At 42.3% G+C, this 25,994-nt stretch overlaps 1 protein-coding gene across 1 annotated transcript in view; it reads left to right on the top strand.

Annotated features, from left to right (window-relative positions):
* RALBP1 (ralA binding protein 1) overlaps window positions 1–24,014 on the top strand; it is a 45,262-nt gene extending 21,248 nt beyond the window's left edge. The window contains exons 2-10 of the mRNA XM_082668514.1: window positions 949–1,243; window positions 3,183–3,641; window positions 7,393–7,742; window positions 9,146–9,307; window positions 10,300–10,431; window positions 15,580–15,687; window positions 21,094–21,215; window positions 21,456–21,579; window positions 22,333–24,014. Coding sequence (XP_082524640.1) covers window positions 1,000–1,243; window positions 3,183–3,641; window positions 7,393–7,742; window positions 9,146–9,307; window positions 10,300–10,431; window positions 15,580–15,687; window positions 21,094–21,215; window positions 21,456–21,579; window positions 22,333–22,539 — 1,908 coding nt within the window. The 5' untranslated portion in view covers window positions 949–999 and the 3' untranslated portion in view covers window positions 22,540–24,014. The remainder of the gene's footprint in view (window positions 1–948; window positions 1,244–3,182; window positions 3,642–7,392; window positions 7,743–9,145; window positions 9,308–10,299; window positions 10,432–15,579; window positions 15,688–21,093; window positions 21,216–21,455; window positions 21,580–22,332) is intronic.
* The last annotated feature ends 1,980 nt before the right edge of the window (window positions 24,015–25,994 follow it).

Raw genomic sequence — 25,994 nt, 5'->3', positions numbered from 1 at the left:
TGAAGGCATTAAAGAGGAATAAGAACTAATCCAAGTAACTTTTAAACACAGTACTGTGTACCATCTGTCTAATGAAGAAAAAAATGCAAACAAATCTTGAACTTTTCTTACATTTGTCCTTTGGGTTTTTTTATTCTTTTTTTAAATTTATTTTTTATTGAAGTATAGTTGATTTACAATGTTGTGTTAATTTCTGCTGTAGAGCAAAGTGACTCAGTTATACATATATATACATTCTTTTTCGTATGCTTTTCCATTATGGTTTATCGCAGGATGTTGAATACAGTTTCCTGCGCTGTACAGTAGGACCTTGTTGTTTATCCGCATTTCTTTGTAGTGTCCATTCTAGCGAAACTAGTGTGTGTGTATTTTAGGACTGAGCAAATGAGGGTTCCATTGTTTCTTTCAACATAATTCCAGTCCAAGATAAAATAGCTGTTATCCACATGTGAATTGTCCAGTGCAGTATAGAGCTATGGCTAATGATCTGTATATATAACTTTAATTGGTTTATAAATTTTGATACTGAACTATTCATGTGTAGTTATATTAACAGTCTTCTTAATTTATTATTCATGGTTGTTTGGCCATAACTTAAAAAAAATTAGGATTTTATGTTGGATAGCAATCCAAAATGAAGCCCATTACAATGGTGGGTTCTTTTTTAGAGGAAACTCTGTGTCCTACTTTGAGAACCCACTTTCATTTGGTTCATTTTTTTCACACTTGAAGATCCAGTGCTTTCAACCAACTCTTTGAGAACCGAAATGTGTGGTGCGCGAATGTAACTTGAGATGGCAAAATGAACAACTACTTTTAAAGGGGGGTTGTGAAGAAAAATATTTTTGATTTGTAAATGCAAGATTAGTTGCTGTTTTGTGTGTGTGTCTGGCGCCCTTATGTCTTGGTGGTCGTTGGGTGACTGTGATGTGCTCTCTCCCTCTGCAGGGGTGATGGGCAGGTAACAGACGCCCTCCTCACTGTCGTCAAGGAGGCAGCATGACCGAGTGCTTCCTGCCCCCCACCAGCAGCCCGGGTGAGCACCGCAGGGTGGAGCATGGCAGTGGGCTCACCCGCACCCCCAGCTCTGAGGAGATCAGCCCCACTAAGTTTCCTGGATTGTACCGCACGGGCGAGCCCTCGCCTCCCCATGACAGCCTCCATGAGCCTCCCGATATAGTGTCTGATGATGAGAAGGACCATGGGAAGAAAAAAGGAAAATTTAAGAAAAAGGAAAAAAGGAGTAAGTGCCATTTTCTCTGTGCTGTAGCTAAAGTTTAGATAAATTTCTACTCTAATTATGTGTACCTGCTATCTTGTAGAAATATATCCAAAGACTCTTGTTTTATATTTTCTTTATTTTTCTGCATCTCAGTTTTTGTATTTTAGGGTGTTATTCTCACAAATAAAAATACTGAATTTCCAGAAATGGTGAAGTTTTCTGGTGGAGGTTTCTTAAATTTTAAATAAAAGTATGAAAAGTAAATATTGAAATTTTGTCCTTATACAGTCTTACTCTCTTGGCGAGGTTGTGTAGGCCAGTTGGGGTACATGGTGAAAAAAGTATGTATTCGGTTTCTTAAGCAAATGCCACCATGCGTTCCATTTATGATTCCTGTTCTGTAAGGATGAATCATTTAGACATAGCTTTTTAGCATGTTAAAAGCAAATCAGGTGAGTTATTTTAAGTAAGTGTGATTTTAGTTTCACGGTATTTTTAAATTAATTTGTATTTGAAGCATAACATTTGGATAGAATGCACAAATTGTGTACAACTTGATGAATTATCACAAACGGATACACCTGTGCTAATTACAAGGCTCTGGAAATAGAGCATCATCAGCATCCTAGAAATTGCCTGTTGCCCCTTCAGGGGGGACGCCCAGCACATCTGGACACTGCCTGATTTTGGACTTTTGTACATGGAAGTAGATTTCCTTTTGTGGGTAGTTTCTTTTGCCCAGTGTTATGTTTGTTAGATTCATCCGTGTTATTCCATATGGCAGTAATTTGTTCATTTCTATTGCTGGATTTTGCACTAATATACTAGAATTTATTTTTCCATTCTACTGTTATTGGTCATTTGGGTTGTCTTCAGTGTGTGTTATGAATCGTGCTTCTCTGAACCTCATTGTCCAAGTTTATGCATTTCTGTTGTGTGTGTGCCTGGGAGTGGAATTGCTCACAGGCCATGCTCATTTCAGTATCTGTAGATCCTGCAAAACAATTTCCAGAGTGCTTGTACCAGTTGACATTCCCACCAGTGGTGTCTGAGAACTCCAGTTGCTTTCTGTCATGGTATTATGCCCTTAAGACTTTTGCCATTCTGGTTGGTGTGGGGTTTGTGGTATTGGTACTTTAATTAGAGGGAAATGTATGCAATACCTTTAATTTTTGTTATAAAATAGCTTGTGAGGTAGTTGGCTAAAGAAAAGGAGAGTTTTAGATGTTAAAATAAAAAAGAACAGTGAAACCAAACTAGGATAACTCTAATATTGATACTAAGCAGTTATCAGTGTGAAACCAGGGCTTCTGACGCAGGGAAGTGGCCACCATCCCGAGATTAGGGAGTTTCCTGGTTCTGTTCTCCCCAGATGAGGCTTCAGTCCCAGCTGCCATCTGCAGAAAGAACTTAACAGCTGGAGACAGGAGAGCAAAGTGTGATGGGGATGACGGGAGCGTCTGAACAGTAGTGCATTTCGTGTCATGATTGGAGATTGCTTCACATTATAGGAACCAAATATGAAGAAACCTAAGCTAAGTAGAGTGTAAGTTAGAGGGCCTTATTCAGCTGATGAAAGAATGCTGTGCATTATATAGGGATTCTCTCCATTAGCCCTCTGTGTAGATAATACATAAATTAAGATAATAAATGATTATTTATAATAATTTGGTTTGCAGAAATTCCAATTGCACGTGTGTATAAAATAAAACCAGTTTCAAGGGTAACTGGCTCTCTGCTCGTCGCCCTCTTGTGGTCAGGAGACGTCATGGCAACGCCTCATTTTAGCTGGGAAGCCATTGAATGAATTGCTGAGAGTACCAGGAGGGCTTGGCCATGGGGTGAAAAGCTAGGTAGCTAGGGCCAGGTGGCACTTCTTTGTCTTGTTTTCAGACATTGAAAATGGACAGTTTGACATTCAGCAGACATCTGACTCATGCTCCCTGCATTTCTTTGGCAGCTGAAGGCTATGCCGCCTTTCAGGAAGATAGCTCTGGAGATGAAGCCGAAAGTCCTTCCAAAATGAAGAGGTCCAAGGGGATCCATGTTTTCAAGAAGCCCAGCTTTTCTAAAAAGAAAGAGAAGGATTTTAAAATAAAAGAGAAACCCAAAGAGGAAAAACATAAAGAAGAAAAACACAAAGAGGAAAAACATAAAGAGAAAAAGTCAAAAGACTTGACAGCAGCTGACGTGGTTAAACAGTGGAAGGAAAAGAAGAAAAAGAAGAAGCCAATTCAGGAGCCAGAGGTGCCTCAGATAGATGTCCCGAATCTCAAACCCATCTTTGGGATTCCTCTGGCTGATGCAGTGGAGAGGACCATGATGTACGACGGCGTTCGGCTGCCGGCCGTCTTCCGGGAGTGTGTGGATTATGTGGAGAAGCATGGCATGAAGTGTGAAGGCATCTACAGAGTGTCAGGTATGGGGCTCGCGCCACATATACTGGTTTTTAAAGGTTAGCTTCACTTCCACTTTTCAAAGGAAGGGAACAAATACTCACTTGTGAGGAAAATTGTGACACGGGTCCTAAACCTCATTCATTTCCTTGATCCTTCCAGTTGAACAAAGACCCTCACACTGTGTGTGTGTGTGTGTGTGTGTGTGTGTGTGTGTGTGTGTGTGTGTGTGTGTGTGTGTGTGTGTGTGTGTGTGTGTGTGTGTGTGTGTGGTGCCCCTCACCTGGGTGCCTCCGTGAGGCTGGGCGTTGGAGGGTGGTCAGCAGGGAGGAAGGACATCTGGGTTCAGGACGCTTCTTGGCCACAAGACACAGTTACTGACAGTCGTTTAAGTATTTCCTGAGTTCAGCTGAGGGATGCACAGTGTTCTTGCTAAATGTTTAGGTTCTTACTAAAATGTTTAGATGTGGATACCTCTGTGTCCAGGCGCGGCTCTTATGTGCATTAGTGAAGTTGAGGTTCCATTTCTCTACGTTCCGTGTGTATGAAAACTTACATTTCATACTGGCAGGAAAGTAATTCATATTGGGTGTCTAAAATCAAGGAAAATGCATGCTGTCTATAGTAGAAGACTCTATTTCTTACAGAGCAGGGTGGCTTTGTATTGGTGTAGGATGCAAGTCCTGACCTGTGTGGCATCCGTGCTGTTGTCATCACGTTCCTGTGGTTCAGTGTCTTGGTCCTGGACCTTGAGGCTATAATATTCACTGTTGCTCATGCGTATTTCATGATGAGTTAAATCATACACATTTAGAATAAAGAGACTAGATTTACTTTTTCCATTTAATTGGTTCATGCACATTTCTAGAGGGTGGATTTGATATTTAAGCTTTGTTAAGAAAGGGCCAGCATGTTTGATAACTGGGGAGACCTTTACATAATCCCACAGATAACATGTTATCATTTAAGAGTGTTTTGGCTAAAATGCTACTATTTTATAGAAAATAAGATAAATGAATTAGGCACTGAATTTGAATTTATAAGTCCTTAGTTACATAAAAATAAACACATTTAAATGAATTTGAAACTTGCCTTTTAAGAAAAATTTATGATGGATTTTTAAAGATCTACACAGTGCTAACATAGTTGCTTCTCTCACGTGATTTTGATAGGTGTGAAGAAATTTTGTTTTAGGTGAAAGTTTCTCTGAAGAGTTCCTACAGCTTTGTTCAAAGGATTCTTTTGTCTTTGACCTATTTTTGATGTTTGCATTCTTTTGGAGTCGGAGGTGTGGGACTCCTTCTCTGAATTCACGTGTCAGAGTGTTCAAACTGAGCTGCTCCCCTGGTTGTTGGCTCCTTGGAGGCCAAGCTTCTGCTTTGATCAATTTTTTTTTTTTTTTTTTTTTTTTTGCGGTACGCGGCCCTCTCACTGTTGTGGCCTCTCCTGTTGTGGAGCACAGGCTCCGGACGCACAGGCTCAGCGGCCATGGCTCACGGGCCCAGCCGCTTCGCGGCATGTGGGATCCTCCCGGACTGGGGCACGAACCCTTGTCCCCCGCATTGGCAGGCAGACTCTCAACCACTGCGCCACCAGGGAAGCCCCTGTATTTATTTTTGAAGCTCTGGCAGAATGCTGCATTCAGCACTCTGGACTACAGAGTTTATGGCTGTGACTTTTCTTTTTGAATGCTAACAGTATTATTTTCTGGTGGAGAACTCTTGATTCTCACTTATCCATATATAAGTTCCAGTTTTAAAGCTAATCTATGATTTTGCATATGCTCTTTCTGTACCTGGAAATTTGTGCACTTTTCACTTGTGCAATTTTCTGGGCAGGCACTGTTGGGGGAAAATTACAAATCTATAAAATGTATGTGAGAGAGAGAGGAGGTTTTGGTCAAGAATTTCAATTAAAATTATCACACACCATGTTTTACTCAGTAAAAAAAAAAAAAAAGGAATTATTTTCTAACTTTTCTGCCTCAAAATAAAGATTACACAAAAATAAGATTCATATTATTATTTTCCTGTTTGGAGTTGTTGATTTCATTTTGTCAGTGCTAGATTAAGTTACTGATTTATTGTGATGGCATTAAGTGGTTTTCACATAAGGAATGTCAGAGCCCAGATGTAAGCACTATTGATTGTAAAATGCTGCTCAGACTAGGTGACTCTCGAGTGTTTGTGTTTACCGTTACAATCTGTCAGCCTTAGTTTGTGGCTTGTTTCCAGTAATTGGCCTAAAGTTTTTTTTAAATTGAAATATAGTTGATGTACAAAATTTTATAACTTTCAGGGATACAACATAGTGATTCAATATTTTTAAAGGTTATACTCCATTTATAGTTGTAAAATATTGGCTATATTCCCTGTGCTGTACAATATATCCTTGTAGCTTATTTATTTTATACATGGTAGTTTGTACCTCTTAATCCCCTACCCCTCACTTGCCCCTCACCCCTCCCCTTTCCCCTCTGGTAACCACTAGTTTGTCCTCTATATCTGTGAGTCTGTTTCTTTTTTGTTATATTCAAAGTATAGTTTGTTTTACTTGTTTAGATTCCACATATGAAGTATTTTGTCTTTTTCTGACTTATTTCACGTAGCGTAACACCCTCTAGGTCCATCCATGCTATTGCAAATGGCAGGATTTCATTCTTTTTTATAGCTGAATAGTATTCTGTTGTGTATAGTACCACATCTTGGCCTAAAGTTTTAAGTATCGAAAACAACAGAAAGCTAGCTTGTGTTCTCATGAGCAATCAGTGTCACTGAATTATGTCACTGAAATGCACATTGGACTAAAAATCTAAAATACTTAGTGTCTGAAAAACATTTGTGTGTGTTTCTGTCCAGTAAGAAAAGCAAAACAATTCGATTTTAGTAACCCAAAATTTCACTTTTCTTTTATTGTAACCCTGTTTCAGATTAAGAAAACATGTAAAGAACTTAAACTTAGAAATTAGATGGGTATTATGTAATGAATAATTTTCAAAGAGTTTGTTTAGATAGTGAACTCACCTTTTGCATTTATGATACAATTTTTACTTATAAAAGAGTAGTCACCCACAACTTTTTGCAACGTGCTTGTATGTACTGAGTTGTATTTTATGTTGTCAGTCTTGTGACTAGTTAGGAAAAGCAGTTGGCCGCTCATGTAGAACAAGGCATATGCTTAGATTGTAGTTTAATTTTTGCCTGAATTTTTACCTACCTATCTTTTTTTTTTTTTTTTTTTTTTTTTTTTGGCTGTACGCGGGCCTCTCACTGCTGTGGCCTCTCCCGTTGCGGAGCACAGGCTCCAGACGCGCAAGCCCGGCGGCCATGGCCCACGGGCCCAGCCGCATCACGGCATGTGGGATCTTCCCGGACCGGGGCACGAACCCGTGTCCCCTGCATCGGCAGGCGGACTCTCAACCACTGCGCCACCAGGGAAGCCCTACCTACCTATCTTTAAATAAAAAACAAGTTTTTTTCCCTGAATCGATTGGCATATTTGCTTGATGTTTCTGTGGTTACTATGACTTTTGTTTTGAGTATTGAGTTTGTCCATTATCATTTAGCTTTTGGTTATTCGTCCTCTAAGTGTAGTCTTTTATCTGCTTTAATGGAGGAATTGTATGAACCGTGTGCAGATTAACACTTTATATGGTCAGGATGGCCCTTCTCTGATCTCCCCCAGGGGTAGGCACAGTGGGGAAGAAAGCTGTGTGTTGGATTTTTTTTTTTTTTCTTGATACTTTCTTTCTCTTTTGAATTCGAATGTTCTAAGGAATTAAATCCAAGGTGGATGAACTGAAAGCAGCCTATGACAGAGAGGAGTCTCCAAACTTGGAAGAGTATGAGCCTAACACTGTGGCCAGTTTGCTGAAGCAATACCTGCGGGACCTGCCCGAGAACCTGCTGACCAAGGAGCTGCTGCCCCGCTTTGAAGAGGCTTGTGGGCGGAGCTCAGAGGGCGAGAAGGTGCAGGAGTTCCAGCGCCTGCTGGAGGAGCTGCCCGAGTGTAACCGTCTGCTGATCTCCTGGCTGATCATGCACATGGACCACGTTATTGCCAAGGAGCTGGAAACAAAAATGAACATCCAGAACATTTCTATAGTGCTCAGCCCGACTGTCCAGGTACACGGCCGGCCCTGGGGATGTAGGGAGGGTTTCCTGTTGCTGAGTCACATACCAAGCAGTGAACCAGGGACGGTGGGTAAGGGGTTAGCCTGAATGTTGGCCTTTTTATTTCACAGTGTGGACAGTGTTGGCATGTAAGGTAATGAGCATGTCGGCCTTTTAGCTGCAGCTGTGAAATTTGAATATTGTCCAGTCTTTGGTGTGGTTTGTAAGCAGTTCCTGATGACAGTGATCTGTCCTTAGTGGAAGAGGAGCCCGAGGTACCTGCAGTTACAGTTCATCTGCAGTGTTTTAAGGATTTCAGTTACTTCCTCAAATAGCATTACTGCTTAGTCATATCACACACACATACAGACTCAGGCTCAAGGGGCCCTAACGTTATTCATTTGGTCAGGGATTTGACCTGAGGACTTCATGAAGAGGTGTATATAGAGTATTTTACAGAATCTTAATCTGAGGAGGCATTTCAGAGAGGTGGGTGGTGTGTTAGTTGGTGTCTCTTTACAACATAAATTCCTGGCCTTCGTTTTCTGCTGCTCACTTGGTGCTTGCGTAGAGCATGTGTTTTCCTTTAATTGGAGTTACTGATATTTCAGTCAGGCCAAGAACAAAGGGCAAAACATGAGATGGGGTTATAGTTTTTATTTTAAGCTTTTTAGCCAATATACCAGGTTATTATTGGTCACTGTTATAACACACTGTTACATGTAAGAGTGTATTTTCTTTCACTGAAGATTCCTTCATTGCTCGTTGATTATATTTTGGAAGCAACGTGTTTCTCAAATTTCATATTAGTCAAGTTTTCAGAATTTGGTAAATATTACATTGTTACTTAATATAACTGTAGTAGGGATGTTGGTGTCACAGAAGATTCAGGTGTGTTGTCAGAATAAGTTTTAGGTAGGAAATAATTTCTTGTATTAACTTTTTAGCCAGTGTAACGTCCTGGTCTCTTAGCATTAGAGCATCTATTTAAACACGGGCTCTGGAGTCTGCCCAGAAGCATTCGTCTCTGGAGCAGGGGCTACCACACTCAGCCCAGCTCTGCAGCTGCAGGCTCCTTTGTTCCTTAGTAGATCCAGTTGCATGTGTTAAAATGTATCACAGTAACTTGAAAATAAAGAACATAAGATTTAAAAAATCAATTAATGTTATGGTGCTAAAACAGAACAGATTGATGATCATCGGCCTCTGCATCCATTTCTTGGCTTTTTCCCCGCAATTCCTCATAGTGCTGAGTCCATGACTTAACTCATACTTTCTCATTCTCTTCTTTAAATTGGCCACTAATTAGCAAAACATGTCTAGTCACTACTGAGGATGCACTTAGGCAACAGACACAAATGAAATGAAATGATAATTTTAATATTTTTCTTGCAAATCTTTTCTTTTGTTTTTAGATTAGCAATCGTGTCCTATATGTGTTTTTCACACACGTGCAAGAGCTCTTCGGAAATGTGACACTGAAGCAAGTGACGAAACCTCTGCGATGGTCTAACATGGCCACGATGCCCACACTGCCCGAGACCCAGGAGAGCATCAAGGAGGAGATCAGAAGACAGGTGTGTGCAGCCCCCCTCCCAGCCTCCAGAGCCAGCCCTCGCTCTGACCCCATGGGAGACTGCAGTGCTGAGAACGATGGCCTCCTGTTCCATGAACACTTCCTGTGTGTCTGGAGCTGTGTCAGGCACACTCTTCATGGCACACTGAAGCCAGAACTTCCCATCTGGCACTATTTCATGCCAGTTAAGGCAGAACATCATAGTGGACAGAGCACATGTTTGGAAATCAAAAGACCTGGCTTTAAATTCTTGCTCTGCTCCTAATTAGGCATGTTGCTTAACCTCCTTAAGCCTTGGGGATTGCATTTAAAAATGAGTCCTCTCCTAGGTTTGATGTGAAGATTACCTTAAATGAAATAATGCGTTAAAGATGTTCACCATGGTGCCAGGTATGTTGTAAGCAGTCCAAAAATGTTAGCTTATCTGGACAAGGCTGCTTTATTGGCCTTATTTTACAGATAAGAATAATGAAATTTGGAGAAGTTAAATAACTTATGCTATGTCACCTGGTTACTAAGCTGAAGAGCCAGGATTTGACCCCAAATCCTTTGTTTTCCCACTGTGCTACTGAAACAGTGCCATTTGGTTGTGTGTGTTTGGCAAGCTCAGTAAGAAATTCAAGGCTAAGGCGTTTACTTATATTTGATAATTATTACATCTTTTGTTTGCATACAAGTTATCAAATCCCTGCTTGCCTTTCTTCCCTTTTGTCTGCTCTGAGCTCCCATTTCTTAGTAGTTGATGTGTTGGGGAAAGGGATGTGAATTGACTACTGGGAACCATTGTAAATTGATGGATTAGAACCCAATGCTCAGGCAGAAAAAATAAAGATGATTTTTCAGTCATAACCTTGAAAAAACAATTCATGCATTATGTCATTTTTTTAATGATAATTGAAAAGTAGATTCTGCATTTTTAGAAATTGCATGTGGTTTTATTTTAAAATGACAAAACATGGACTCCTATACAGTGTGTGGTGTGTTACTTTCTAGGAGTTTCTTTTGAACTGTTTACATCGAGATCTGCAGGGTGGGATAAAGGATTTATCTAAAGAGGAAAGATTATGGGAAGTACAAAGAATTTTGACAGCCCTCAAAAGAAAACTGAGAGAAGCTAAAAGACAAGTGAGTAAATTTATTATTTTGGCACATCATGTTTATAATGAAATGTAAAAAGAGTGCACTGGAATCTTTTATATACCATTTTAAGTTATTTTTTTAAAGTACAACCCAATTTATATTGGGTTGGCTGAAAAGTTCGTTCGGGTTTTTGTTTAAAAAAAAAAAGCTGAACGACCTTTTTGGCCAACCCAGTGTAAATACCTTTTGAGGGGAAGTTCCCTGATGGGAGATTTGTTCACATGTTCCTAGTTCTGGATTATTGATCCTTCAGCTTGGTATGAGGGAAATGCTTCATTTAATTTAGAAAGTTGAGTTTTTTAATTAAACAGACTATTTGGCGAAAAGATGTTTTGTCATTTCCTGCTTGGTTGTACCTGTAAACAGTTTTCCAGGCGTGAGAAGCAGTCAGATGGTGATACGTTTCAAAGACTGCAGGGGAGTGTGAGGGCTTTGAGTCAGAAACACATGGAGGTACCGAAGATCAAGAGGGGCTTTCTTTACCTGGTAACAGGCAGGGAGGCGTGTGCCTCATGATGAGCTTGGGGTTCGTGAGCCAGACTGTTGGTCTCCCTCTAGTTTAGTGTGTGTTGCTTGGCGCTGGGACTCTGAGTTTCCGGCCACGCCAAGGCTGAGGTCCCAAATCTCTGGACCCTCTTACAACCCACGTGCAGATTCAATGCCAGGGTCCAAAGACCACTTCCAAGGAACATGAGTTAGCATTTGTCCGAGTGGGACAGCATGGTCCATGGTGGGTCGCAGTTGTGGTTTTGCTAAAAGACAAGACAACCCATGTTGCTTCGAGGGCAGCAGTTTGCACTTACGTGGGGATAGCTTTGTCAGGAAGGAAGCTGTGATGGAGTTTCTACACCTGCACTCTAGGACTAGCAGACACCCTCTGTGTATTTTTCTTCCTTTTTCCCCACTTGCCAGATTATCTATCTTTTGCTTCCAGTGCCTGTTTTTGATTAATTATTCCCTTCATGATTCGGCCTGGAATCAGGTTTTAGTGACAGACCAACCAGTCCTCCTGTGGTCACTGTCCACCATGTGGCATTGCCCATCAGCCTTTAATGAAGGGTCTCTGACCCAGGACAGGGAGGGTCACGTGGGCTCGGCTTCCTTTCTCTTGTTCCTGCATCTCTCTTGGATAAAGGAATTGTGACATAGCAAACCAGAGCCAATATAGAAAGGGATGGATTACCTCTACTTTGCCAGTTTCTTGATGCTGTCTTTTCGTGTCTGCTTATTAATTCACAAAGTGCTCCAAAGGTTCCATCAAGTTGATTTCAACTTTGAGGAATAAATGACTTTTAAAGATAGAAGTAATATAACTCATTATATTAACAGACTAAAAACAAGAAAGCAGGGTTTCCCTGGTGGCGCAGTGGTTGGGAGTCCGCCTGCCGATGCAGGGAACACGGGTTCGTGCCCCGGTCCGGGGGGATCCCACGTGCCGCGGAGCGGCTGTGCCCGTGGGCCATGGCCGCTGGGCCTGCGCGTCCGGAGCCTGTTGCTCTGCGACGGGAGAGGCCGCAGTGGTGAGAGGCCCGCATACCACAAAAAAAAAAAAAAAAAAAAAAAGAAAGCACAATATCATGTCAGTAGATGCAGAGAAAGCATTTGGCAGAATTTGACACTTAACTCATGACAGAAACTCGCAGTCACTGCCTTTCAGCCCGATAAAGGGCACTTAACAGAAAAAACCTCTGATTTACATTGTGCTTAATGGTGAAAGTCTGAATGCTTTCCTCTAAGATTGGGTATACAAGCAAGGATTTCTGCTTTTACCACTTCTATTCAACATTGTACTGGAGGTCGTTCTAGCCAGTGCACTAAAACAAGAAAAAAAGGCATATGGATTGGAGAGAAATCAGTCTTTATTATACGTAGATGATGTGATTGTCTCTATATAAAATCCTAAGGAGTCTGTACAAAATCGAATGACTTTAGCGACATTGTAGCATACAGGATCAGATGTACAAGTCTGTTGTATTTCTGTATATTCGCAATGAACTATTGGATAGTGAACCTAAAAAAAATAGACATAAATTAAAAATATATTTATATTTCAATATTGTTAAGATGTTAGGTTTTTACAGATTGATCTGTGGGTTCAATTCCAATCAAAATCTAAACAGGTGACTTTGGTAGAAATTAACAAGCTCTTCTAAAATCTGTGTGGAAATACAAATGACCTAGAATAGCCTAAACAGTTTTGAAAAAGGACAACATTGGAGGGCTCACACTACCTGATACTAAGACTGTAAAGCTATAGTAATCAAGACAGTCTGTATTGGATAAGGATAGATACATAGAAAAGAAAGTCCAGAAATAGACCAATACATGTATGGGCAGTTAATTTTCAACAAAGATGCTAAGACAATTGACTAGGGAAGTTTTTTCTTTCCAACAAATGGTGCTGGAACAATTGGATATTTATATGCAAAAAAAAAAGAAGAAGCTGACTTTTTCCTTCTTTTCACACAACATATACAAAAATTAGCTCCAAATGAATCATACACTAAGACCTAAAAAAACTTCCAGAAGTAAACAGAGGAGAAGAATCTTACTGACTTTGGCTTAGGCAGTGATTTTTTTTTTTTAATTTTATTGCAGTATGGTTGATTTACAGTGTTATGTTAATTTCTGCTGTACAGCAAAGTACCTCAGTTATAAGTATATATATTCTTTTTCATATTCTTTTCCATATGGTTTTTCACAGGATATTGAATATAGTTCCCTGTGCTATACAGTAGGACCCTGTTGTTTATCCATCCTATATATATACTAGTTTGCATCGGCTAATCCCAAACTCCTAATCCATCATCCCTCTCCTACCCCTCTCCCCCTTGGCAACCACAAGTCTGTTCTTTATGTCTGTGAGTCTGTTTCAGTTTCGTAGATAAGTTTGAGTCATGTTTTAGATTCCACGTCTAAGTGATATATATGGTATTTGTCTTTCTCTTTCTAGCTTACTTCACTTCGTATGATAATCTCTAGGTCTATCCATGTAGCTGCAAATGGCTTTTTTTATGGCTGAGTAATATTCCTTTACATATATTACCACATCATCTTTATCCATCTGTTGATGGACATTTAGGTAGTTTCCATGTCTTGGCTATTGTGAATAGTGCTGCTGTGAACATAGTGGTGTATCTTTTCGAATTATAGTTTTGTCTGGATATATGCCCAGGAGTGGGATTACTGGATCATTATGGCAACTCTATTTTTCAGTGTTTTGAGGAACCTGCACCAATTTACATTCCCACCAACAGTGTAGGGGGGTTCCCTTCTCTCTACACCTTCTCCAACATTTATTATTTGTAAGATTTTTAATGATGGCCATTCTGACCAGCGTGAGGTGGTACCTCATTGTAGTTTTAATTTGCATTTCTCTAATAATTAGTGATGATGATTTCATCTTTTCATGTGCCTGTTGGCCATCTGTATTTTTTCCTTGGAGAAATGTCTATTTAGGTCTTCTGCCCATTATTTTTTCTTTTGCGGTACGTGGGCCTCTCACTGTTGTGGCCTCTCCCGTTGCAGAGCACAGGCTCCGGACGCACAGGCTCAGCGGCCATGGCTCACGGGCCTAGCCGCTCCGCGGCATGTGGGATCTTCCCGGACCGGGGCACGAACCCGTGTCCCCTGCATCGGCAGGCGGACTCTCAACCACTGCGCCACCAGTGAAGCCCTTCTGCCCATTTTTGATTGGGTTTTTTGTTTTTTTGTTACTAAGTTGTATGAGCTGTTTGAGTGATTTCTTAAATAGGACACAAGGTCCTTGAACTATGAAATAAAAATTTGGTAAATTACATTTCATCAAAACATGCTCTTCAAAAGATACTAAGAAGATGAATATGCAAGCCAGAGACTGACAGAATAGTTGCAAAAAACACACTTGATAAAGGACTTGAACTAGTATGTATAAAAAACTCTCAAGACAAACCAATTTTTTTTAAACTTTATTTTTTTAGAACAGTTTTAGGTTCATAGCAGAATTGAGGGAAAGGTACAGAGAATTCCCATATACCCCTTCCCCCCTCATGCTTAGCCTCCCTCATTATCAGCATCTCCTGCCAGAGTGGTACATTTGTTACAATAACAAGTCAATTCTAAAAAGGCAAAAATTTGAACAGGCACTTTACTGAAGATTATATATGGATGGTAAATAAGCACATGTGAAGATGCTGAACATCATTAGTCATTAAGGAAATACAACTTAAAATCACGAGATACTACTACACACCAACCAGAATGACTAAAATTAAAAATACCAAGTGTTGACAAGAATGTGGAGCAGCTGGAACTCTCCTGTATTGCTCTTGGTTCAATCATTTTGGAAAACAGTTGGAATTTTCTTTTAAAGTTAAGCATGAGGTTACCATCTGACCCAGCAATCCCACTTCTAGGTATTTATCTAACAGAAGAAGGCATATACCCACACAAAGCAAATACACAGTGTTCATAACAGGTCTTGTTAAAATTGCTCAAAACTAGAAAGGACCGCAATGTCCATCAGCTGGTGAATGGATGAACAAATTGGGGTACATTCACATCATGGAATATTACTCAGTAAACTACTGATACAAACGACAAAATAGACGAATCAAAATTAGCAATGTGCCAGATAAAGAAGACTACTTACTGATTAATTCAGTTTATATGAAACATAAGAAAAGACAAAACCAGAGCAGTGGAAAGCAGGTTAGTGGTTGCCAGGGGCAGCAGATGGTAGAAGAGCCCAAGGGCACTTCGTGGTGATGGAGATGTTCAGTGTCGTGATTGTGACGGTGGTTACTTGACTGTATACAGTCGTCAAAACCAGTTGAACTGTATGCTTAAAATCAACCCCCTCCAAAGAAAAGAAAGTATTACAGAAGGTAATTTATGTGGGAGCGTTCCGGAAATGGTGAGCACATTAAAATTGAACATCTTTCTTCCAGTGCAGCCACAAACTGAGATCCACACATTATTTTCAAAGCCCAGTTAGCAGACGCCCATATGTCCAGATGGTTCAGCTGACTGTGTCACTCTTATTTTTTCAGTTCTAGGAGGTGAGAAGGAAACTTCTGGACTGGTGATGGTGTGAATTTGTTGAATGTGTTAACAGTAGGCTGACCAGTCCTTTTCATTTCTCTCACTTGACAGGAGTGTGAAACCAAGATTGCACAAGAGATAGCCAGTCTTTCAAAAGAGGATGTTTCCAAAGAAGAAATGAATGAAAATGAGGAAGTCATAAATATTCTTCTTGCCCAGGTAAGCTAAACATTTTATTTTGTAAGATTCTTTTTTTAAAAATAAAAATTGTGTATATTTAAGGTGTACAACATGATGATTTGATACAGCTCTACATAGTGAAGTGATTACTGCAGTCAAGCTAATTAACATTATCCTCTCACACAGTTACCTTTCTTTTGTGATGAGAGCACCTGAAGTGTGCTCTCGTAGTATATTTCCAGTATTCAGTACAGTATCATTAACTATCATCATCATTATTAGATCTCTAGACTTAGTCATTCAACATTAAGTGCAACTTGGTATTTTTTGACCAATACCTCCCTGTTTTCCCCACCCTCCAGCCCCTGGTAACCACTGTTCGACTCTCTGCTTCTATGAACTCGACTTTTTCTTAGATTCCACAAATGAGTGAGATCGTACAGTATTTGTCTTTTTCTGTCTGGCTTATTTCACTTAGCCTAATGTCCTCCAGGTTGATCTATGCTGTATTAAATGGCAGGATTGCCTTCTTACGTCTGATTAATATTCATGGTGTGTGTATATGTGTTTACGTGTTTTATTTTTTAAATATTTATTTGTTTTTTTGGCTGTGTCGGGTCTTAGTTGTGGCACGCGGGATTTTTCATTGCGGCACTTGGGCTCTTCGCTTCGTTGCAGTGCGTGCACGGGCTTCTCTCTAGTTATGGCGCGTGGGCTTAGTTGCCCTGTGGCATGTGGGATCTTAATTCCCCAACCAGGGATCGAACTGGCATCCCCAACATTACGAGATGGATTCTTAACCACTGGACCACCAGGGAAGTCCCTATGTTTTTTATATATGTTTATATATATATATATGTGTGTGTGTGTGTGTGTGTGTATACATGTGTATTATAAATATATATATATATATATATATATATCACATCTTTATTCATTGATCCATTGACCATTTGGTAGTTTTCATATTTTGACTATTGTGAATAATGCAGTGAACATGGGGGTGCAGATATTTCTTCAATATCCTGTTTTCATTTACTTTGGGTATATATCCAGAAGTGGGATTGCTAGATCATGTGATAGTTCTATTTTGTAATTTTGGAGGAACCTCCATACTGTTTTCCATAGTGGCTGCATCAATTTACCTTCCCACTAAAACAGCACAAGGGTTTCCTTGCTCCACATCCTCGCCAGCACTTGTTATCTTTTGTTTTTTGATAAAAGCCATTCTGACAGGTGGAAGGTGTTATCTCATTGTGGTTTTGATTTGCTTTTCCCTGATGATCAGTGACACTGGGCATTTTTTCATATATCTGGCCATTTGTATGTCTTCTTTTGAGAAATGTTTATTTAGGTCCTTTGCCCATTTTTTAATTGGGTTGTTTGTTTTCTTACTATTGAGTTGTTTGAGTTCTTTATATATATGTAAACTCCTTATCAGATGTAGGGTTTGCAAATATTTTCTCTCATTCCATAGGTTGTCTCTTCACTCCTTTGTTGCCTTTGCTATGTGGAAGCTTTTCAGTTTGATGCAGTCCCATTTGTCTATTGTATATTTATGCTTTTGGGGTCATATCTAAAAAATTATTGCTCAGACTCAATGCCAAGAAACTTTCTCCCTATGTTTTCTTCTAATAGTTTTATGGTTTCAGGTCTTATATTTAAGTCTTTACTCCATTTTGAGGTGATTACTGTGTATGGAGTGAGATAAGGTAAGGATTCGTTTTCACTCTTTTGCATGTGGAAAACCAGTTTCTCAACACCATTTATTAAAGAGCCTGTCCTTTCTCCATTGTGTAGTAGCATCGTTGTCAAAGATCAATTGACCACAAATGTGTGGATTTATTTCTGGACTCGGTTCTGCTCCATTGGTGTATACGTCTGTTTTTTTATGCCAGTACCACACTGTTTTGATTGTAGGATGATGCCTCCAACTTTGTTCATCTCGTTTAATTGCTTTGGCAAAAAAAAAGGGAGAGAGAGAGAGAGATTGCTCTGGCTATTTATTACAGTCTTTTGTGGTTCTGTATGAATTATAGGATTGTTTTTTCTATTTCTGTGAGAAACTCCATTGGAATTTTGATAGAGATTCCAATGAATCTGTAGATCACTTTGGTAGTATGGAAATTTTAACATTATTTCCTCCAATCCATGAACGTGGGATATCTAAATTTATTGCCTTTTTTTAATGCTATTGTAAATGGAATTGTTTTCTTAATTTCTTTTTGAGATGGTTGTTAGCATATAGAAATGCAACTGATATTTGTATGTTGATTTTGTATTCTGCAACTTTATTAAATTTATTAGTTCTGACATTTGGTGGAATCTTTATGGTTTTCTGTGTATAAGATCATGTCATCTGCAAACAGTCAATTTTAATTCTTTACGGTTTGGATACCTTTTATGTCTTGTTTAATTACTCTGGCTAAGACTTCAGTACTATATTGAACAGAATGGGCATCTTGTCTTTTTTCTGATCTTAGAAGAAATGCTTTCAGCCTTTCACTGGGGTATAATGTTATCTGTGGGCCTGTCATATGAGCATATCATGTCACTATGTATGTTCCTTCTATACTTTGTTGAGAGTTTTTATTATGAAAGGATGTTGAATCTTGTCAAATGCTTTTTTGAATCTTTTGTGACAATACTATTTTTATCCCTCATTTTGTTAATGTGGTATATCACATTATTGGTTTGTGTTATGTTGAACCATCCTTGTATCCCAGAGATAAATCCCACCTGATCGTGGTGTATGATTTTTTAAATGTATTGTTGAATTTGGTTTGTTAGCATGTTTTTTGAGGACTTTTGCATGTGTGTGCATCAGGGATAGTGGCCTCTTTCTTTTCTTGTGGTGTAATCTGGCTCTGGCACGAGGGTGATGCTGGCCTCGTAAAATGTGTTTGGGAATGTTCCTGCCTCTTCAATTGTCCAGAAGAGCTTGAGAAGGATTGGTGTTAATTCTTCTTTAAATGTTTGGTAGAATTCACCCATGAAGCTATCTGGTTCTGCTCTTTTCTTGGTTGGGAGGTTTTTGACTACTGGGTCAATCTTTTTACTCGTTATTGGTCTGTTCAGATTTTCTATTTCTTCATGATTCAGTCTTGGTGGGTTTTAATGCCTCTAAGTACTTACCCAGGAAGAAATGGCAAATAGAGGGACTCAAAACAACAACAACAAAAAAAAACTTACCCATTTTTTCTAGGTTATCTAGTTTGTTGGCATCATAGTAGTATCTTATAATTCTTTGTATTTCTGTGGTATCAGCTGTAATGTTTTCCCTTTCATTTATAATTTTATTTAAGTCCCCTCTAAATCTAGGTAAAGGTTTGTCAATTTTGCTTATCTTTTAAAAAACCAATTCTTCATTTCATTGACCTTTGGTATTGCTTTTCTCGTCTCCATTTCATTTATTTTTGCTCTGATTTTAGTATTTTCTTCTTTTTGCTAATTTTAGGTTTAGTTTGTTCTTTCTCTAGTTCCTTGAGGTATACACTGTTTGAAATCTTTTTTCTTAGTGTAGGCATTTGGCACTATAAACTTCCCTCTTCAAACTGCTTTTTCTGCATCCCTTAAGTTTTGGTATGTTGTGCTTCCATTTGCATTTGTCTCAAGATAATACTTGATTTCTTCGTTGACCCATTGGTTGTTCAGGAGTGTGTTGCCAGACTGCTGATGGTCATTTTATATTATAATTTGAGAAGCTCAACTACAGAGGTATGAATCTTTTAACCAAACTTATGAGAAGATTTAGAGGTTTTAGAGGGGCTTACTTGTTGTATTTGGCCCTACCTTTATGTAGTGTTTGTGTAAATGTTCAGCTGGAGGAAGAAACTACCTTTTGTACTGAGTGATTGCTTCTTACTGGAGACTGTTCTAGCTGTTTTATTTCATCTCATTTCACTCACACACAGGTCTTGAGTTATAGGTATTTCCTCTAATTTACAAATTAGTCTAGTTGTTCCATATTAATGAGATTGGACTTCAGTATTTTAAATTTGTTCTTCCTGATGTCACAAAGTTTGAGATCCTTGAAATGTAACAGATTTTAGCTGATAGTCGTTGCTAATAACACCTTTTAGATATTTTATTCTTTGCCGGTGAAAGTCAGTTGTTGGAGATGAATTGTTCGATTATTCATTAATCAATTTGGCAAAGAGCTCTTGAGTTTCTACTGTATTTCCAGGCAGAGAGCTAAAGATGAGCTCTTTTCTTTCTGAATTTTCTCACTCAACCTTATTCTGTTCTGGAAATTCCCAGAGTTTAACCAGAAAGGAATGAAGTTTTAGGCTCTGACAGCATAGTCAGTGCTCCCAGAAACTCACGTATGTGGGATACCTAAAGCCCTACAAGTTTCAATCCTTTTTTGTCACTTCTGAAAATACATTGTTTTGCCTACCAGGGACGTATAACTCTTCTCCCCTGAAGAGAGAATCAAGTCCCAAATATGTCTTTATTTCAGAGTTTTCAGTCTGGTATTTCTTGGAACAGTAGCTTTCCTAAGTGCACTGAGGTAAAGGATGAGCCTCTCTGCATTTGGAAACACCTGGGGAATATGGATATCACATCTCCGAGAGAGAGTCTTTATGCACATGGGAGGCTTTGGGTATTTGACTTTAGAATTTGACCCTAGCGTCTTTCACATTTGATCACAGGTTCTTATCCTCTCGCTACCTGTTAGTTTGGGAAAAAATGCTGTAGACCTTTGCTGCCTCCAGCTAATTTCTGTAGCTTTCCATCTCTGTTACCTCCTAAGTTTTGTCTGCTTTGGTTCTTTTCCGTAGGTTGAAAGGGCTAGCTAGATCTTGGGCAGATAGGGATTTATATCCCCTTAGGTGAGCTAATCAGTTTTAGAAATGCGTATTCTGTTAAAGGAGAATATTTACTGTTTTTTAAATATTATCTCTGGGGACGTGGGTTGAGGAAGATGGTGGCTTGTGGTGAGGAAAAATTCCTTCTGTGAACATCTTTCCATCACTAGATCTACTTTCAGGTGATGCTGATACCAGCTTCTCATCTCCTGGGTCCTTCTTTCCTAGTGACACTGTCAAAGCCCACTGTGGCCCTAAAATAGATTCTCAGTGGGAAGGCATTCAGAAAGGACTGGGAAGCAAAAACACATGGAGTCACTTGAACTTTGCTTTGTGCCCAGTGTGCTGGCAGCATGCAGAGCCTTTGCAAAAGAAAGGATTCCTAAGTGGCGTTTTATGTCTTGAGAAAAATCTAGTCATTCCTCCCAAACAACTTAGTCTACCTTTTCTCAAAGAAGCCTTTTCTTGACATTAGGGAAATGGGGTATTTTTTGGGTGTGCAGTACAACAAGCTTTCCCATAACTTGTGTGTTAGTGTATGGGGTGAAACAATTCAGGGTGACAGAAGACCCCAAAAGAGTGACATTTCCTAGACTCAGACTCTTCAAGGTGTTCACCAGTGGTCATTATTTAGGAGAATGAGATCCTGACTGAACAGGAGGAGCTCCTGGCCATGGAGCAGTTCCTGCGCCGACAGATCGCCTCGGAGAAAGAAGAGATGGAACGCCTCCGAGCGGAGATCGCCGAGATCCAGAGGTGAGGGAGAGCCGCGGGCTGGTTTCCAGGGATGCCGACTGCGGCGCGAGCACAGGTGGCCAGCGCTCAGCCTTCCGTGTGGAGGCGTCAGAGTGACCCTTCAGTTTCTTCTTTATTAAGTCTTAAGGACGGTGCAGTATCGAGTGCAGCCATGGAAAGCTGGTCAGTCTAGAGGCAGACGACGGGCCTGTCTCTGCTGGCCGGTAACGCGCTTCCCGCCCTGTCCCCGCCCCCGCGCAGCCGCCAGCAGCACGGCCGCAGCGAGACCGAGGAGTACTCATCAGAGAGCGAGAGCGAGAGCGAGGACGAGGACGAGCTGCAGTTCATCCTGCAGGACCTGCAGCGGCAGAACGAGGAGCTGGAGGTGGGCGCGGGGGACCCGAGGCTGCACTGAAGTCATGGCAAGCGCGGGGCTCCCGGCAGACGTGTTCTGCTTGCCGTCGGTAACCGATGGGCAGGCCGAGGAGGGGGACTTTGGGGGGCGTCCCACCGGGAGCGTGCAGGGCATACACAGTGTGGGGAGCCGGCAGCACGCTGACCAGTCTCCCTTCTCGCCCTCCCCTCCTCACAGAGGAGACCGAGGGCTGTGGGTGGCTTCCCCTCCCTCAGGCAGGTGCCAGGACAGACCTCCACGCCGGATCCCAGCTCGGGAGTCCTCTCCCCAGAGCCGTGGGCCGAGGCCAGGGGGCCGTGGGAGACGGGCCAGCTGGCAGCACCTCGTCCTGCTCAGCATTTTACAGAGCATACGAACATGCTGAGTAGGAAAACGGTCCTCCAGAACTTCAGCGCTCGGGCTGTAGGTCAGGCTGCTGCAATGAAGGGAACAGCCCCCTGGTCTGAACAAGGGCCCCCGCCCCATCTGGCCGCCCACCAGGTCGGCACAGGGCCGTTCGGAGTGGGCAGGAAAGGAAGGGATGGGACCCGGGAAGGGCGCCGAGCGAGCAGGGCTGAGCAGCCTCCCCTGCTGGAGGAGGGAGGTCTGTGGGGCAGGGCGTCACCTGGACTTCACGGACTGAGGGCGGGTAGCTCCGGTGTGGCGCCAGGTTTCTGTGGTCGGCGGGAGTTGTTGTCCGCAGCCTTCTTGCTGATGTGAGCACTGTTGTCCCTGTCCCTCAAGATCAAGAATAACCACCTGAACCAGGCGATTCACGAGGAGCGTGAGGCCATCATCGAGCTGCGGGTGCAGCTCCGCCTGCTCCAGCTGCAGCGCACCCGGCCTGAGCCCCAGGCTGAGCCCGAGCCCATCGCCAGGGAGCCGCCCCCGAGCGGCAAAGAGCAGCCTCGGCCTTCGCCCGGCAGGGACAGGAAGGAAACGCCCATCTGAGCGCCACCCGCCCGTCCGGAGCAGTGGCCTGGAGCCCCGTCAGCGCCGCCTCCACTGTCCCCACTGTAAAGATGCCTCCTACACGCGGGCAGTGCTCACCGCAGGTGACACGAGGACAGAGCGGCACGCGGTGCGGGCTTGTCGGGCACAGATGAGTTTCCAGCTAGTGTCAACTTCTTTGAAGATTAATTTCCTTTGTTAAAATAACTATTTTAACCCTTGAGTGGCTTCTTTTTAAACCAAAAATCGTCTTTCTTTCCTTTTTATTACGGCAGAATCAGGATTTTTCTCTCGTTCAAGGGGGAACCAAACAAGGCAGCCTCACTCCTGCCCGCGCCGTGTCCCCTTCCAGGGTCTCTGCTGCCCGCCATTCTCGCCTGTGCCTTCACGCCTCCGTGGTGCAGATTCTGTCCTGGGAGCCGCCTCACATTTCCCGACTGGCCCGAGTGGCTCTCACGGGGGTGACCTTCCCTGCCCCACACCCCAGGCCCAAGTCACCACAGCAGCCTGTGCAGCTGCAGACACAGCTGCTCCGGAGCCTGCCTGCCGGCCAGGGTCACCACAGCCACCCGGCTCCTGCTGCCTGGGATCAGCAGATGCTTGTCGCTGGGTCGTGGGAGCGGCTGCCTGGACCCGGGGCATCCACACAGAGGATTTGTTTCTCCAACCTGCCACTAGAACAGAACGTCGTGGGTTGCTTGCTTGGGCTAGAATGTAAGCATCTCTTTGCCTGAAAAAGCCATATGGATGGGTAGCTATGCTCTTACACAAGATTTCAGATGTCAGTGTCCACAGGGGCCGGGTGAACTGCTGCTGGGTGCCCAGTTGACCAGGCTGAGCGATAGGAAATGGCTTTCCTCTGGAGTCAGCCGTAGTCCTGACCCCACCACGTCTCTGGCAACCCGAGGTGTCTGGGAGGCCGGCTCGTAGGCACTCGGTCCAGTCCTGCTGTGTCCGAATACGTGGCTCCACGAGGTTGTCAGCTCTCACGGCTGTGAAGACAAACCCCACACACTCAAGGTGATGGAAACACCCCCTGCCCCCGAGGGCTCTGTCCTCTCCTCCTGGTTAGTATTTATTTTCAGCACCTGTTTAATGCTGTTTTTTATTCTCTACCTATTGCACTGTTGTGACTTGTTGGCCATTATTTGATTTTTGTACGAAAAAAGCTTTGTTATAGAAATCAGCATACTATTTTTTTAAATCTGGAGAGAAGATATTACGGTGACTGAAAATACGGTCAGGTGTCAAATATAAGTGTATAAAAGCCTTCTTGCCGTCCTGTCGGTCATGTTACATTCATTTTATATTTGCTGGCAATATTGAAGGGATTCTTTTGTGTTTAAACTCTAATTTCTATCACGGTGTCATGAATTTTTAAAATTAGTATTTCATCACAGTTGTCTCAGTGTTGGTTAACTAATTTTTGCCAGGACCATTATTGATCAAGCAAATAAATTCAACAGCCATTTGAGGAAAAAAAATTCCGTTTTTCGTAGCTGTTCTTTCTTTGAAATAACTGAGTGCCCTGTAGCTGGCAAGGAGTTGGTTTGATTTCATTCAAGGTCCAGGAGCGCAGAGAACCTTGTGTGTCAACTCACATTGCATCCCTCACCTCAGCAGAGTCAACGCCCACTTGCTGGTCAGCAGGCTTTGCCGCCATCAGGACGACTCCTCCTCCTCCACACTGGCTCGTGCTGAGCTGGCCTGGATCTGCAGCTGCTTCTGTGAGCAATGCCCTGGTTCCGGTGGGAGGTGAGCTCCGTCCTTCCAGCCGATGCACAGGTCAGCTGGCCTGATTTGGCAGAAAGGTTGGTCACGGCCAGGTCACTTTCCTGTAGGGGACTGCAGGGGTCAGGCAGATCACTGTCCTGGTGCTGATCACGCGCCTCCCGGTTGACAGTTTCAGGTTCCAGTTCTGGGGAAGTGAAAACTATGATTTAGTCTCAGTTTGGTGACGTGGGGGCTTCGTTTAGGGCAGGGGTCCCCAACCCCGGGCCATAGACCTAGGAACTGGGATGCACAGCAGGAGATGAGCGGTGGACAAGCAAAGCTTCATCTGTATTTACAGCCACTCCCTATCACTCGCATTACCTCCTGAGCTCCACCTTCTGTCAGATCAGCAGTGGCATTAGATTCTCATAGGAGCGTGAACCCTACCGTGAACTGCACATGCGAGGGATCTAGGGTGCGGCTCCTTATGAGAATCTAATGCCTGATGATCTGAGGTAGAGCTGAGGCAGTGATGCTAGGTCTGGGGAGCAGCTGCAAATATAGATTATCGTTAGCAGAGAGGTTTGACTGCACAGAGAGCATAATCAATTGCTTGCAGACTCATATTGAAACCCTATCAGTGAGTGGCAAGTGAAAACAAGCTCAGGGCTCCCACTGATTCTGCATTATGGTGAGTTGTATAATTAATTATTTCATTATATTTTATACAATGTAATAATAGAAATGTAATGTTTTTGAATCATCCCCAAACTGCTGCCCCCCCACCCCCATGGAAGAATTGTCTTCCATGAAACTGGTCCCTGGTGCCACAAACGTTGGGGGCTCTTGGTTTAGGGGACTCCATTTTGGGCCCACTGTTTTGTCTTTTAACAATTATCCCCTTTTAATCAGACTCTCAGCCTGAGAATTGTGATCAAGATTTCAGGCATTGGCCCTGCTCCCAGCTACTGCTCTGGAGCTCTCACAGCTTTTGCTGAGTCCGTGTGGGCTCACATTCTTTAAGCTGGTTGTTCTTTTTGTTCTTTTCTGATGTTCCAGTCTTAGGGAGATCACTTGCTCGGTGGTTAGCGGCTGCAAACATGCATTGAACGCTTTTGAGAGAATCCAGTGCACCAGGGTGGCTACTATGATTATCCAAGCAGGATCGTCCCATGTCTGGGGTCGCCAAGGCCCTAAGCAATCAAAGTCAAGTAAGTCAAAGAGCGAGCCTATTGAAGGAATCATTCTCTTAAGCCATGTGGCTTGTGCAGTGATCTTACGGAGCTGAATTTCCACGTCCCCAGAAGTGTCAATCCAGGTGCAGCAGGTGGTGTTGGCCACAGCACAGATAACCTCATTGCTCAGCTAAAACGTGACCACGAGCTATCCTATTATCAAGAACAACTTTGGCCAGAGAGTCTGGGGATTTTTTGCTGGGCAGCTCTTGCTTTAGCAGCAGATTCTGCAGTATCCTGGAGAGTTAAGGAGAGGTCCCTGATCATAGCCTCACTTGCACTTTCTCCTAGCCAGGAAAGTGGAGATTTGCTGAGGGAAGTGAATTTTGAATCATGAATGCCTTCTGGTAATTTTGGCTTGAGTCTGTGGCTCAGGAGTGGAAAGGTGATAGCCAGGGAGGCCAGTAAAATTTCAGGATCTGCAGGCTGCACAGGTGGTTTTCTTCTGGTTACCCTTGTCTCGTGTCCCTTCTTTAGCCTGGATGCAATATTCTCTGGGTTTGGGGT

This window comes from Grampus griseus, assembly GCF_964374135.1.
Source record: "Grampus griseus genome assembly, chromosome: 12".
Taxonomy (NCBI): domain Eukaryota; kingdom Metazoa; phylum Chordata; class Mammalia; order Artiodactyla; family Delphinidae; genus Grampus; species Grampus griseus.
The sequence above is the reverse complement of the archived record's forward strand: the minus strand, read 5'-3'. Positions and strand labels throughout refer to the sequence as shown.